Source organism: Lacerta agilis, chromosome 18 (genome assembly GCF_009819535.1).
Source record: "Lacerta agilis isolate rLacAgi1 chromosome 18, rLacAgi1.pri, whole genome shotgun sequence".
Taxonomy (NCBI): domain Eukaryota; kingdom Metazoa; phylum Chordata; class Lepidosauria; order Squamata; family Lacertidae; genus Lacerta; species Lacerta agilis.
In genome coordinates this window covers 10,470,507-10,482,775 of record NC_046329.1, presented here as the reverse complement: position 1 = coordinate 10,482,775, position 12,269 = coordinate 10,470,507, and the positions used below count along the sequence as shown (strand labels likewise).

The following is a 12,269-nucleotide window of genomic DNA, read 5'->3' as shown; positions in this document are numbered from 1 at the left end:
TTTTCAGCTGAATTGGGGGGACCACCTGAACCCCCCAAAAAGGGTTCTTCATTTGCCCCAGTCTTGCAGTTCTTAAAAATTCCCATTCCACCCGGCCCAGATGTTGCAAGATAGCTCTTCCCTCTGTGCTTGAACTGAATGTGTGAGCAACAGTGCCTCTGAGGAAGCGCAGAGTGCTTTTTCTTCATTGCCGTCGGTGTGGTTTTTTTTGGGGGGGTGACATTTGGCATGCCAAAGGAGAGAATGGAACATGGCCTCAGTTTGAACGTCAGTCCGCAATATTTCCTCTCGCTCTCTCCAAATAAACAAACAAACGGTGAAGTGCTAATCGCAGGATCTAATTGGGAATTTTGTGAATAAATAGATTTGCATTTGTTCCAATTGCGGGAAATAATTGGGTTTTTAAGAATGAATTAATTAAACAAACAGATTTGCATCCGTTTCGCTCCAGCTGCACAAACCCTCGATTGGAAGCTCCAAATAAAATCAATTTGCGTTATTTCAGCCTCGCCGCGGAATCGAAAGGGGGGAGAGTTAGATAAGCATTAGCACATTCTAGGTTAGAGGAAATGACATTACGGGAGACGAGATGCGCTGGGTGATATACTAACGCGAGGTTTAATTGGCAGCTTCGGAGAAATAGATCTGCATTCTTTAATTGCGATTGCAGAACTTAATGGTTTTGTTTTGAATAGATAAAAGAGTTGAAGAACGGATTTCACCTAGAATTTACTGACTCAAGGCGTGGAGTTGTACCCTACCTAGAGTAGACCTATTTATATGAACGAGCCAAAGTACGTCATGCTGGGTGTCTACTCTGAGTAGTAGGATTGAGGTTGGAAAAAGCCCATTTTCACCATAGAAATATTGGAGGGGATGGAATAGGACGTCCCTATTTTCATGGGAGAAATGTTGGAGGGGATGGAATAGGATGTCCCTATTTTCATGGGAGAAACATTGGAGGGGATGAATAATAATGATACAGCCCCGAAACAGCTGGGCACCGAAATATATGTCTTAATACCTGCGCTAAAACGTGCGACACAAGGCCAGAACGTTGTTTCTGTTCTTTGCTACACCCGATCTTTACGAAGCAAATTGCATTTGGGCCGAACAGCGGTTATATAAATGACATTTCAGCCAGCGGCATGGAAACCAATCGAGCCGAGCCCCTCGCCGAGAGGGCTTTTTTAGTTCATTCAACCCCCCCCCCCCCCGGCTCGTGACAACTCTGCTGCTGCGGTTAATGGGCAACAGTCCTCTTTGGGGAGGGGTGGGGGGTTAAGCGGTCTTTAGGACGCTTCGACCTTGCGGAAGGTCTTCTCTGACCTTTGAAACTGGTGGCAATTCAGGAATGCAAGGCTGCTTCCCAGGAAGGAAGGAAGGAAGGAAGGAAGGAAGGAAGGAAGGAGGGATGAAGCAGCCAATTTCATTTCCTACCCCTTCTGTTACCCCCCCCCCCCGGGCCATGGTCTGCATGCCAGACCTCCCAGGCTGGCCTGAAGTTTCTGCCTTTGCCTGCCTCCCCTCCAGGCGGTTAGCGAGGCTGAAGGTGGGCGACAGTGCTTTCAATCTTCATTTATATATTAAGAGGACTACGAATGCAGCTTGCAAAATTCGCTCCGGCAGTAGCTGGCTGCAAATGATAGCCTATATACCTTCCAACATAAGAGATGTTCCCTGCGATGTTTCTCCCCTGAAAATAGGGACGTCCTGTTCCATCCCCTCCAACAGGTGAAGCCACACCGGCGCCCCTGGGAATTAACCCATGGGGGGCACCGCGAGGTAGGGAAGGGCTGCTTTTTGCAGGCTGCGCTTGGCCCTGTAGATGAGACCCTGAGCGCTGCTTTCTAACCGCACCCCTTGCATTTTGGAGCTTGCCACCTGCCCACCCTTGCACCCGCTTCACGGCCTCACGCCTCGCTCGTGCGACGCACGCCTTGCTTCCCAGCGGGAGTCGGGGGCAGGGCTGGGCTTCACTCTCCTGTTTGCCTCCCAGCTATGTACTCCGTGGAGATTACGGTGGAGAAGGACAAACTCACGGGCGAGACCAAGGTCCTGTCCAGCACTACCAGGCTGCCCAAGGACCGCTCGGTTCAGGGAGTCAAGGTTTACGAGGACGAGATGAAAGGTACGCGCCCGGCCGAGTCCACAAGACGGCCAGGAGAAGGCACCCCCGGGAGCTGCTTCCGCCGATTAGGGCTTCTGAAATCTCGGAAGGATGCGAGAAGTGTTTTAATCGCGGCGCTAGTCCCTGCGATTCCTGCATTCCAGGGGGGTTGGGCTGGATGACCCTTGGGGGGCCCTTCCAAGTCTACAGTTTTACGCCATTGTTGCTGTTGGATAGGGGGTTGCCGTGTTCCAGAAAGCGGAAAACCCGGGCACAAAAGTTGTCGACCTTTTGAGGGGGGGGGGACAAAGTGGTCGAGCTTCTTTTTGCAGTTTGGCCCAAAGCTTGTGTGTGTGTGTGTGTGTGTGTGTGTGTGCAAAACCTGTGAAATCTACACTTCCAACATGGGTTGCCAAAATTTCTGGATTTCTCCCGGATGTTTCGGCGATGTCCGGGACGCTGTTTCCGACGGCCGGATACCAAGGCCCTAAATCGGAGTCTCCGAAACTTGCCCTTGACTACAACTCTCATCGTCCCTAGCTTGCAAAACCAGTGGTCAGGGAGGATGGGAATTCACGGTGGGTTTTTTTGCTTTCAGGGCAGAAGGGAGACTCTGTATTAGATTTCCTTTTTGCGATGTCTCGTTTCGGCATCGTGCGACATGCAATTTAGGAATAGGAATAGGAATAGGAATACTTTAGGGACCCAGGTGGCGCTGTGGGTTAAACCACAGAGTCTAGGGCTTGCTGATCAGAAGGTCGGCGGTTCGAATCCCCGCGATGACGGGGTGAGCTCCCGTTGCTCAGTCCCTGCTCCTGCCCACCTAGCAGTTCGAAAGCACGTCAAAGTGCAAGTAGATAAATAGGGACCGCTCCAGCGGGAAGGTAAACGGCGTTTCCGTGCGCTGCTCTGGTTCGCCAGAAGCGGCTTTGTCATGCTGGCCACATGACCCGGAAACTGTCTGCAGACAAACGCCGGCTCCCTTGGCCTATACAGCGAGATGAGCGCCGCAACCCCAGAGTCGGACACGACTGGACCTGATGGTCAGGGATCCCTTTACCTTTACCTTTATTATTGGCCAAGTACATTTTCCAACATACTTGGAATTTGTTTCGGCTACATTGCAATGTAAACATACAGACACTGTTCTTCTCCCAATACAAAGAAGCAAAGAAACCCCACCCATATTTTACCTCCCCTTCAGCTACACAACTACGAATTTAACAATTTAATGGCACAAGGTGGGGAAAAACTATTGTTGTGCCTGGCCGATTTTGTATACAAAGTCCTGTAGCGACGTCCAGATGGAAGTGAATCAAGCAGGTGATGACCGGGATGTAAAGGATCTGCTACAATTCCCTCTGCCCTCTTCCTAACTCGGGTAGCATAAATTGTCTCTATTGAAGGCAAGCTAGCACCAGTTACCCTTTCTGCAATTCTTACAGCTCGTTGGAGCTTTTTCTTGTCTCTCTTGGAGGCTGTACCGTACCAAGCTGTTATAGAATTACAGAGAACAGTTTCAATGATGCCTCTGTAGAATTGGATCAACACTTCCTGGGACAATTTAAATGTCCTTAGTTGACGCAGGAAATACAGCCTCTGGTGGACCTTTTTAATAATACTATTGATGTTCATTGACCAATTTAAGTTATAAATAATTATAGAGCCCAATAACTTAAAGGACTCTACTATTACAACCATGTTACCAACCATATTTGATGTTTTACGCTCGGCTGCAAGCGACGGATAGGGGCCTCCCCTCCAACCCCGATATGCAGTGCAGCATAGAAACTATTTGAAATGAAATGAAATAAATAGGTTCCCCTGGCTTCAGCAGATGTCTGCTCCTATCATGCCATGGGGTGTTGTGTAAAACCCCCAGGGATCCCTGCACGTTCTAAGGACGGAATACGTCTTTTAAATAGAGGCGTTCTTGAATATCTGGAGCGCAGTTAAAGCAGAAATGGGGGTCCTGCGAGCCTCTGGGTGTTGCAAGGCTCCGACTCCCATCGTCTGCAACCATTGGCCATGCTGGCCACTGGGAGTTGGAGCCTGTCAACATCTGGAGGGGCAGAGTTTCCCCCCATCCCCGCACTTGGAAGTCTTGCCGGGCAATCAAACCTCATTGGAGGCTTTTAAGCAGAGGTTGGATGCCCCCCCCCAGTCATGGATGCTTTAGTTGATATTCCTGCATTGCAGGGGGTTGGACTAGATGACCGCTGGGGGGTCCCTTCCAACTGTATGATTCTATGGTTCTTTGAATCCAGAGAAGTCAATGGGTTTATACTCCAAGGTAAGTGAGGGAAAGATCACAACTTCTGATGGTCCTTGCAGAGGTGATAATAATAATAATAATAATAATAATAATAATAATAATAATAATAATAATAATAATAATAATAATAATATATTTATACCCCGCCCATCTGGCCTGGGTTCCCCACCCACTCTGGGCGGCTTCCAACAGGATATTAAAAACACAACAAAACACCAAACATTAAAAGCTTCCCTAAACAGGGCTGCCTTCAGACGTCTTCTAAAAGTCAGATAGTTGTTTATTTCCTTGACATCTGACGGGAGGGCGCCACCACTGAGAAGGCCCTCTGCCTGGTTCCCTGTAACCTCGCTTCTCGCAGGGAGGGAACCGCCAGAAGGCCCTCAGGAGATGGACCCCGGCGTCCGGGATAAACGATGGGGGTGGAGACGCTCCTTCAGGGATACTGGGCCATTTAGGGCTTTCGAGGTCAGCACCAACACTTTGAATTGTGTTCGGAAATGTGCTGGGAGCCAATGTAGGTCTTTGAGGACCGGTGTTATGTGGTCTCGGCGGCCGCTCCCAGTCACCAGTCTAGGTGCCGCATTCTGGATTAGTTGCAGTTTCTGGGTCACCTTCAAAGGGAGCCCCACGGAGAGCGCATGTAGACACAGCCACTATGCCTGACCTCTAAGAACATTAGGATAGCCCAGTTTCTGATTTGGATCCTGTAATGTCCCCCTTTTCCTTACAACGTTTTCATCAAGGAAATGCGTATCATATGCAGAGGAGGGGGACCCTTATGATTGAGGGTTTTACAGCTTTTATACATCGTTTCCATCATATTTCCCCTCAAGGCGGTACAAGCAGTAAACTTCATTCCTTTCCCCCGCCACAACCTCTCCCCATCTTTTTCCATAATATTGTGCCGCACAATCTTTAGCCCAGTCTATCACCACTGATTTCACTCGTTCAATTCAATCACTTTATTTCAGCTTTAAGCTCCTATAAAACAATACTAAGACAAAAGGGCACATTAAGTTTAAAAACGAATGACAGTAAAAAGCCTTCGTGTGTCAACTCCGGCGATGAATCGCACACCCTGCCCCTGTGGCTCAACTAGGCCTTTTTTCTCTCTCTCTGTCCCTCTCCTTGCAGTGGTGCACGCGGTCCGCGGCGAAGACGGGACGCTGGAGAACGGCCTGCAGCAGCTCAGCTCCTCCGAGGTGGACGAGCTCATCCACAAAGCCGACGAAGTGAACCTGAGCGAAGCCAAGGAGCCCCGCAGCAACCCGCCGAGCCAGAAGCCCACCCCGAGGAAGGAGATCACCGGCGTGCAGGCGAAGCCCGTGGAGAGCCCCAAGCTGATGCCGGCCGGCCAAGGCCCCGAGCCCAGCAAGGAGCAGCCCGTCACCATGATCTTCATGGGCTACCAGAACGTGGAGGACGAGGACGAGACCAAGAAGGTGCTGGGTCTCGAAGGAACCATCCGGGCGGAGCTGGTGGTGATCGAGGACGCCGAGAACAAGGCGGGGGATTGCAGGGGGAAGGAGCACGCCCCGCCAAACGGCAGCGCGACGGCCGCCACCCCACAGAAGGAAGAGAACCAAGCCGGGGAGCCGCCCGCAGCCAACAGCACCGACCCCAAAGAGGCAGAGCGGGAACTCGACGCCAAGAAACAGCGCTGCAAATGCTGTTCGGTGATGTAAGGCCCTCGACTCTACAGCCGATCAGGACTGCCTTCTCTTCCCTCCCCCCCCATAATTCCCACCTTGACTCCGCCTCTTCCACAAACTCCTAGGTTTAATGTGGTTGGTTTTTTTGTTTTTTAATTTTTAATTAACAAGACATGCAGTTCCCGCCGCTCCCAGAGGTTTCGTTTAGTTTTGTTCCTTTTTAAGTGACTGGGGAAATATAATAATGCAAGAGTTGGTGGCGGCTACGGGGGGGGGGGCCGGTGTGCGACACCCAGCAATGGCCCTGCTAAGTCCCCGTTCCATCTCTTGTTTGCTTTTTCGTAAACGGAACAGATGCAAAATTTATTTATTAGACGGTGTCGTCTTCTGCCCCCCCCTGCCCCGGCCAGCCCTGCTCCAAAGCAGAGTCAATTGGGAAAACCTTAAAACGCTGCGGTCAAAGTTTATTGGACTCACGCTCGACCGAATACAAAAGAAACCGGGTGCGTTTCGATATTTCACACACACACCCCCTTCGGAACGAACCAGCACCATTTCCGTCAACGGACTCTCCTTCCAGAGAAGGAAATTTAACATCGACCAAGGAGACTCTACATTCTTGCGCTTTTCCAAGAGGTTCTGGGGACCTTTGCGAATTCGGCGACCATCAAAGATCGCTTCCGGGAACGTCACCGGCCTGGTTCTCGTGCCAATGAAAGATCCGGGGTCTGTAACCCCAGTTTCACACACAAACACACACACACTGCCCTGCTGATGTTTAAAAAGATGATGTTTTTTTTTTGGGGGGGGAGCCAGGATGACGGGAATCAGCTGTGATCCGAGGGCAAACGTCCGGAAACTTGGCTTGGCGATCTGCTCCGTCTGCAAGACAACCCTGCTCTTAATGGGAAAGCATCGTGTGCGAGTCCCGGAAGAAGTTTTTGGGGAGATTGCGGTGGATGGACCTTGACAGCTCTGAGACCGCTGGTTGTTGACGTGGGTTTTGATTTTCCTCCAAAATTCTTCTTCGGCGGTTACCTCTCCGGCTTGTAAGAACCGTAGAACCGATCGGCGGTTCCAAACCGAAACCCGGGTCGGTAGGAAAATACAGGGGAGGCTGGTCGGTTAGAGCAAAACGGGGGCACCGACCTGTCGTGTTTGGTGGGTCCTCAGCCAACCTTCTCACTGCAACCAGACCCTCAGGCGGTGGCCCCGACTGTCAGTCTACTCTCATTCTCAGTGTTGAGAAACTAGGAGGAGGTCAGGTGGCCACCTGCCACAAATGCCTGCATTTTTTTGGGGGGGTGGACTAGAGGACCCTTGGGGGGCCGTTTCCAAATCTATGATTCTGTGAATTGGCTCCTCTGGCGCCACCTGCTGCCAGCCTCCCGCCTCGCAGACCCAAAGAGCCCCGGCGACCATCGCTGGCCAAAAAAATAATACTTCCTTGCTTAGGTGAGTGCCGGCAAGCGAAGCAGACAGAGCCAGCTGGGAGGGCCGGATCCGTCCCAATGATCAGCATGGCTGCAGATGGCTCAGACAAGGGGGGGGAGGCATCCAGGTGGCTCTAGCTAGGCTGGGGAGGCCAAGCCAGGTGTAGACAGAGCGGGTAAACTCCCCGAGGAGCAGGATTGAGATTAGGGGGGTGGACTTCTGGGGATTGCTGGGCTGAGGGATCCCGGCGCCTCTGACCATTGTGCGTGCCGGCCACCTCTGAGGCTGATGGGAAGCGGAGCCCGGCCACACCCCGACTGCAAACGTTTGCTGGTTCAGGGGGCTTGTCGTTCCCCTGCCCGCCTGCCCACCCCTTGCCAAATCCGAAGTGCCAAAGCGGCCAGGGCTTAGGGCGTGTGCCGGTGGCTTGGGTTTCACGTGCCTCCAGAGCAGAGTTCCTGCCCTCTCCGGCCGCAAGAATCTGGGGTGCTTTTACGCAACCAGCTATGGGTCAACCTGCCTCTGGGTTCCTGCGAGCTGATCAGCCACCCTTCTTGGCGATTGCGGGGCGGCCTGCCTAACAGGAGTGTCGCTGGGTGCTCAGAAGGTGCGCTCTGGACAAATTTGCATCAGATTTACATCGGTCAATGTTATGTCTGTTTGGACCAGCTGCCTCTTCCTGCCCCTCTGCCTGCCCCGAGCCCTGGCATCACCTACTGGCAGGCTCCCAGCCTCCCACCGAAACCAGTCCCAACGGCCAGCAGCGGCCGCTGTGCCCAAGTCCGCTTCCGCCCTCCCAGCTACGCAGAGACGTCTTTAGCGATAGCAGCTGTTCCTCAATTTGCATCTGCGTTAAGCGACGCAAAGTTCATGCCAACCTGTGTCTCCTTTGCGGGCCGCCTTTGTGGTGCGTGAAAGGTCACCCTCTGCTGACCCCCTTGGTCCAAATGGGCATAAGGATGTGCCTTGAAAGACCCCCAACCTGCTCATCTCATGTCCTCCGTTTCTCCTGTGGAAATAGGGACGTCCTATTCCATCCCCTCCAACGTTTCTCCCATGAAAATAGGGACGCCTGATGTTCTATGTTTTTATATATGTTGGAAGCTGCCCAGAGTCAGAAGGGTGGGATATGATAAAATTATAATCATCAACATCATCCTTTTTATTATGAAATAGGACGTCCCTATTTTCACCGGAGAAAGGTTGGAGGGGGATTTAGGTTCATCTAGACGCAACTCCACCCGTCTGTTATATCCCTGTTCCCAACATGGCGGCTCCCAAATGGAAACAGGAAGTGGGGCGGCGTCCCTCCCTTCCACCCCCCCCCATCTCTAGCGTTGGAAAATGATGTTGTCTTCACAGGGGACGCCTCACAAATTTCCACAGACAAAGCCCGTTTTGCGGGGTGGGGAGGCTGGCGGGGGCAAAGGGGGTTCCCAAAAACCAGTGCCAATTGAAAATATTGAGGAGGGAAAGTTGAGCCCAGAGGACTAATTGGGCCCTAAGAGGCTTGGAAGTTATAACAACGCCAAGTTTATAAGCTGGTGTGGGATTTTTGCATTTACTATCTATATCTAAGGGACGCGAGTGGCACTGTGGGTGAAACCGCAGAGCCTAGGGCTTGCCGATCGGAAGGCCGGCGGTTCGAATCCCCGCCATGACGGGGTGAGCTCCCGTTGCTCGGTCCCTGCTCCTGCCCACCTAGCAGTTCAAAAGCACGTCAAAGTGCAAGTAGATAAATAGGTACCGCTCCGGCGGGAAGGTAAACGGCGTTTCCGTGCGCTGCTCTGGTTCGCCAGAAGCAGCTTAGTCCTGCCGGCCACAGGACCCGGAAGCTGTACGCCGGCTCCCTCGGCCAGTAAAGCGAGATGAGCGCCACAACCCCAGAGTCGGACGCGACTGGACCTAACGGTCAGGGGTCCCTTTACCCTTTACCTTTAAAGAAAAGAATAAATCGGTGGACGGTAGGAGATGCTTGGAAGTTGGGGAGTCAAGCAGTGCGCGTTGGAGTGTAGGGGAGAGGGAATTGAGCAGATTCCGGGAATCCCTTGGGATCCCTTAGGTCAGTGGAGTCTGGATCCCTGCCACCAGGCAGAGGCGAGAAGGCCTACACATCCTGGCAAAAGGAGCTGAAGAATGGGGGCAGAAGGGGAGAGTTTGACCTCCCCCCCCCCAAGAAAACAACATTGGGGATGCCAAGACCTCCCCAAAATTCCGATCCGATGGGCTTTATTTTTCTGGGGGGTTTTTTGGCCTGGGACCCCAAACTCCATTGTCCTGCCCTTCTTTGAACCTTTGCCCTCCCCAGGCCTGGCTATCGGGGCTGGAGCAGGTGGAGGAGGCCAGCTAGGAACTGCTCTCCCGCCTTCTCAAATGGGCGCCGGACATTATCGCCAACGCCGTGGTGTCCTTGCTAGACGTGGGGCATCGTTCCCGCTGGTCTACCGACAGCGGTGTCCCCCCTTTAGCCACCCTTATCGGGGAGGAGACCAGAGCAGCTGGACGTCTCTGCCACGCCACCGGCCAGCCGGCCTCTCGTCCTGTCTTCGGTGCCACCCCTGAGTTCGTGTCCCGGACCAGCCAAATGGCCGCAACTCGAAGGAAATACACGTGGCGAGAACCTGGACTTATTTGAAGACCAAGGGAGGGGACTCATCCAGGCAGCACGGGTTCGAGTGAGACACGACTGGCGCGTCCACCCGCTTCGCTCGATCCTCTGTCTCACCCAGCGTGTAAGACGTGGTGGTCCCCATCCTGCCCTACCCCTCCTTCATGCTCCCGGTCCTCCGTCGCGGATCTGCCCCCCTCTCGGCTCCTCCTTGGCTCGCACTTCCCCTCGTTTCTCCCGAGCTTTCTCGACCACCCACCTACGGGCAGCTGTTTTCCACGTCCCGCCTCTCCCTGCCACCAACCTCGCAGCTGTTTCCCCGCCGGTTGGTTTGTAATATTGCCTGAGCAGAGCTAAATAATAACGATAATAATAAAAAGGTGTGAATCATCTGGGGGGACGAAACTTGGATCTGCGGCTCTCTCTCTTGTTCAGCACCTCTGCCCGTTCGAACAGTCGGCAATCCCCACACCTGTGTGTTTGATGCGCTGGCGTAATACCCCGTTAAACAGCCATGGCTTTCCCCCCCGCCCCCGAGGATCCTGGGAACTGTAGTTTGTTGGGAGGCTCCCTGTTCCCCTTGCAGAACTACACTTCCCAGAGTTATCTGCTGTGAAGGATCACTGCTTCCCCCAAAGAACTCTGGGAACTGTAGTTTGTTGGGAGGCTCCCTATTCCCTTTGCAGAACTATAGTTCCCAGAGTTCTCTGCTGTGAAGACTCATTTCTTCCCCCCAAAGAACCCTGGGAACTGTAGTCAAGAGGCTCTTATCCCTCTCAGAGAACTACAGTTCCCAGAGTTATCTGCTGTGAAGGATCACTGCTTCCCCCAAAGAACTCTGGGAACTGTAGTTTCTTGGGAGGCTGCCTATTCCCCTTGCAGAACTACACTTCCCAGAGTTATCTGCTGTGAAGGATCACTGCTTCCCCCAAAGAACTCTGGGAACTGTAGCCAAGAGGCTCTTATCCCTCTCAGAGAACTACAGTTCCCAGGGCGGCTTAACAGTCAATCCCTCTTTCCCTGGGAACTCTGGGAGGGGACTTGGAGGGGCCACACACAGCTCTTAGACCACCTCCTGGAGGGCCACATATTAGCAGTGGGTGGGGCCACAGGAAAAGTAGGCGGGGCAACAAATGCCAGTCAATCTCGCCTTTGGAGAGTCGGGCTAATTTGCTGCACACACCCCTTTGCTATACTCCCTCCAGCCCCAAGCAAGGATTTGAGGGTGCACTGCAGCCGGGAACTCGAGGAAGATGCAAGTCGGAGCTGGTGAGGGGTGTGGCCTGAGGAGGGGTGTGGCTACAGAGGGGCGTGGCCTGGGGGCAGTTCCGAGGGCCGGATCGAGAGGGCTGGCGGGCCACATCTGAGACCAAGGTTGCTCCTTTCTACGGGGAAGTCGGCCAGATGGCTAGCCAACACTCCTCATCCCTTGCCAGAGGTCGGGAGGGGGACGGATCTGAGCCCCCGAATTTACAGTTTTGCGATTCGCTAGCGAGCAGCGGTAGGAAGGGATATATTCCGAAATGCGGGGATTCATCCCGGCAGTTCTCATAGCCATGTCCCCAAGGAGATCGATCCCCCAGTCACGGCCTCTGGGAGTGCGCAGCCTCAAACCTTAAGGAAGGTTCGTAGCCGTGGCCCCTAGGAGAGCTGAAATGCCAGCACCAAGCACAATTTATCAGCTCTCCAATCCCCCGAGAGCAAGCTACACCGAACTCCAAGGTGAAGGTTCAACTGGCAGGACACGTGGAGCTTTAACTCGACGTGCTGCAACTTTCCCGCTTGCAAGCAGAAAGGCAGGCGAGGAGCGTTGCCGGTTAATACACTACCCTGAAGCAGGGACCCCGTCAAAGAAAAGGGCAGGAGTACCTAGCCTCTCTGCTCGATTATCTCCAGCTGTTCTCTAAGCTTCCTGACTGTGGGTCGACACAAAAGTCTGATTATCGTTTCCTTCTCAGAGCCACGGGGGGGTGGGGCATCAAATTATACCAACCGGTCAACAACTTTGGGTCCCCCCCCCAAAAAAGCTCAACAACTGGGTAGATCTGGGGGGGAGAAAAACCACAAAGCCGGACTGATAGCTCGGTCGGTAGAGCATGAGGCTCTTCATGCCAGCGTCTCTCCCTCCCCTACCCCACCCATGGGTGCTCCGAAGTCACCCTGGTCAGCAACATTCCGGTCTCTGCA

The 12,269-nt window shown here is 53.2% G+C and overlaps 1 protein-coding gene across 2 annotated transcripts in view; it reads left to right on the top strand.

The window, feature by feature from the left end:
* PALM (paralemmin) overlaps window positions 1-6,420 on the top strand; it is a 44,722-nt gene extending 38,302 nt beyond the window's left edge. Inside the window, exons 8-9 of one of the 2 annotated variants that reach the window (XM_033136825.1) lie at window positions 2,000-2,131; window positions 5,523-6,419. In XM_033136825.1, the coding sequence (XP_032992716.1) occupies window positions 2,000-2,131; window positions 5,523-6,073 (683 nt within the window). In that variant the 3' untranslated portion in view covers window positions 6,074-6,419. Of the gene's footprint in view, window positions 1-1,999; window positions 2,132-5,522 lie in introns of both variants that reach the window. The other variant, XM_033136827.1, reaches the window with a different exon arrangement.
* The last annotated feature ends 5,849 nt before the right edge of the window (window positions 6,421-12,269 follow it).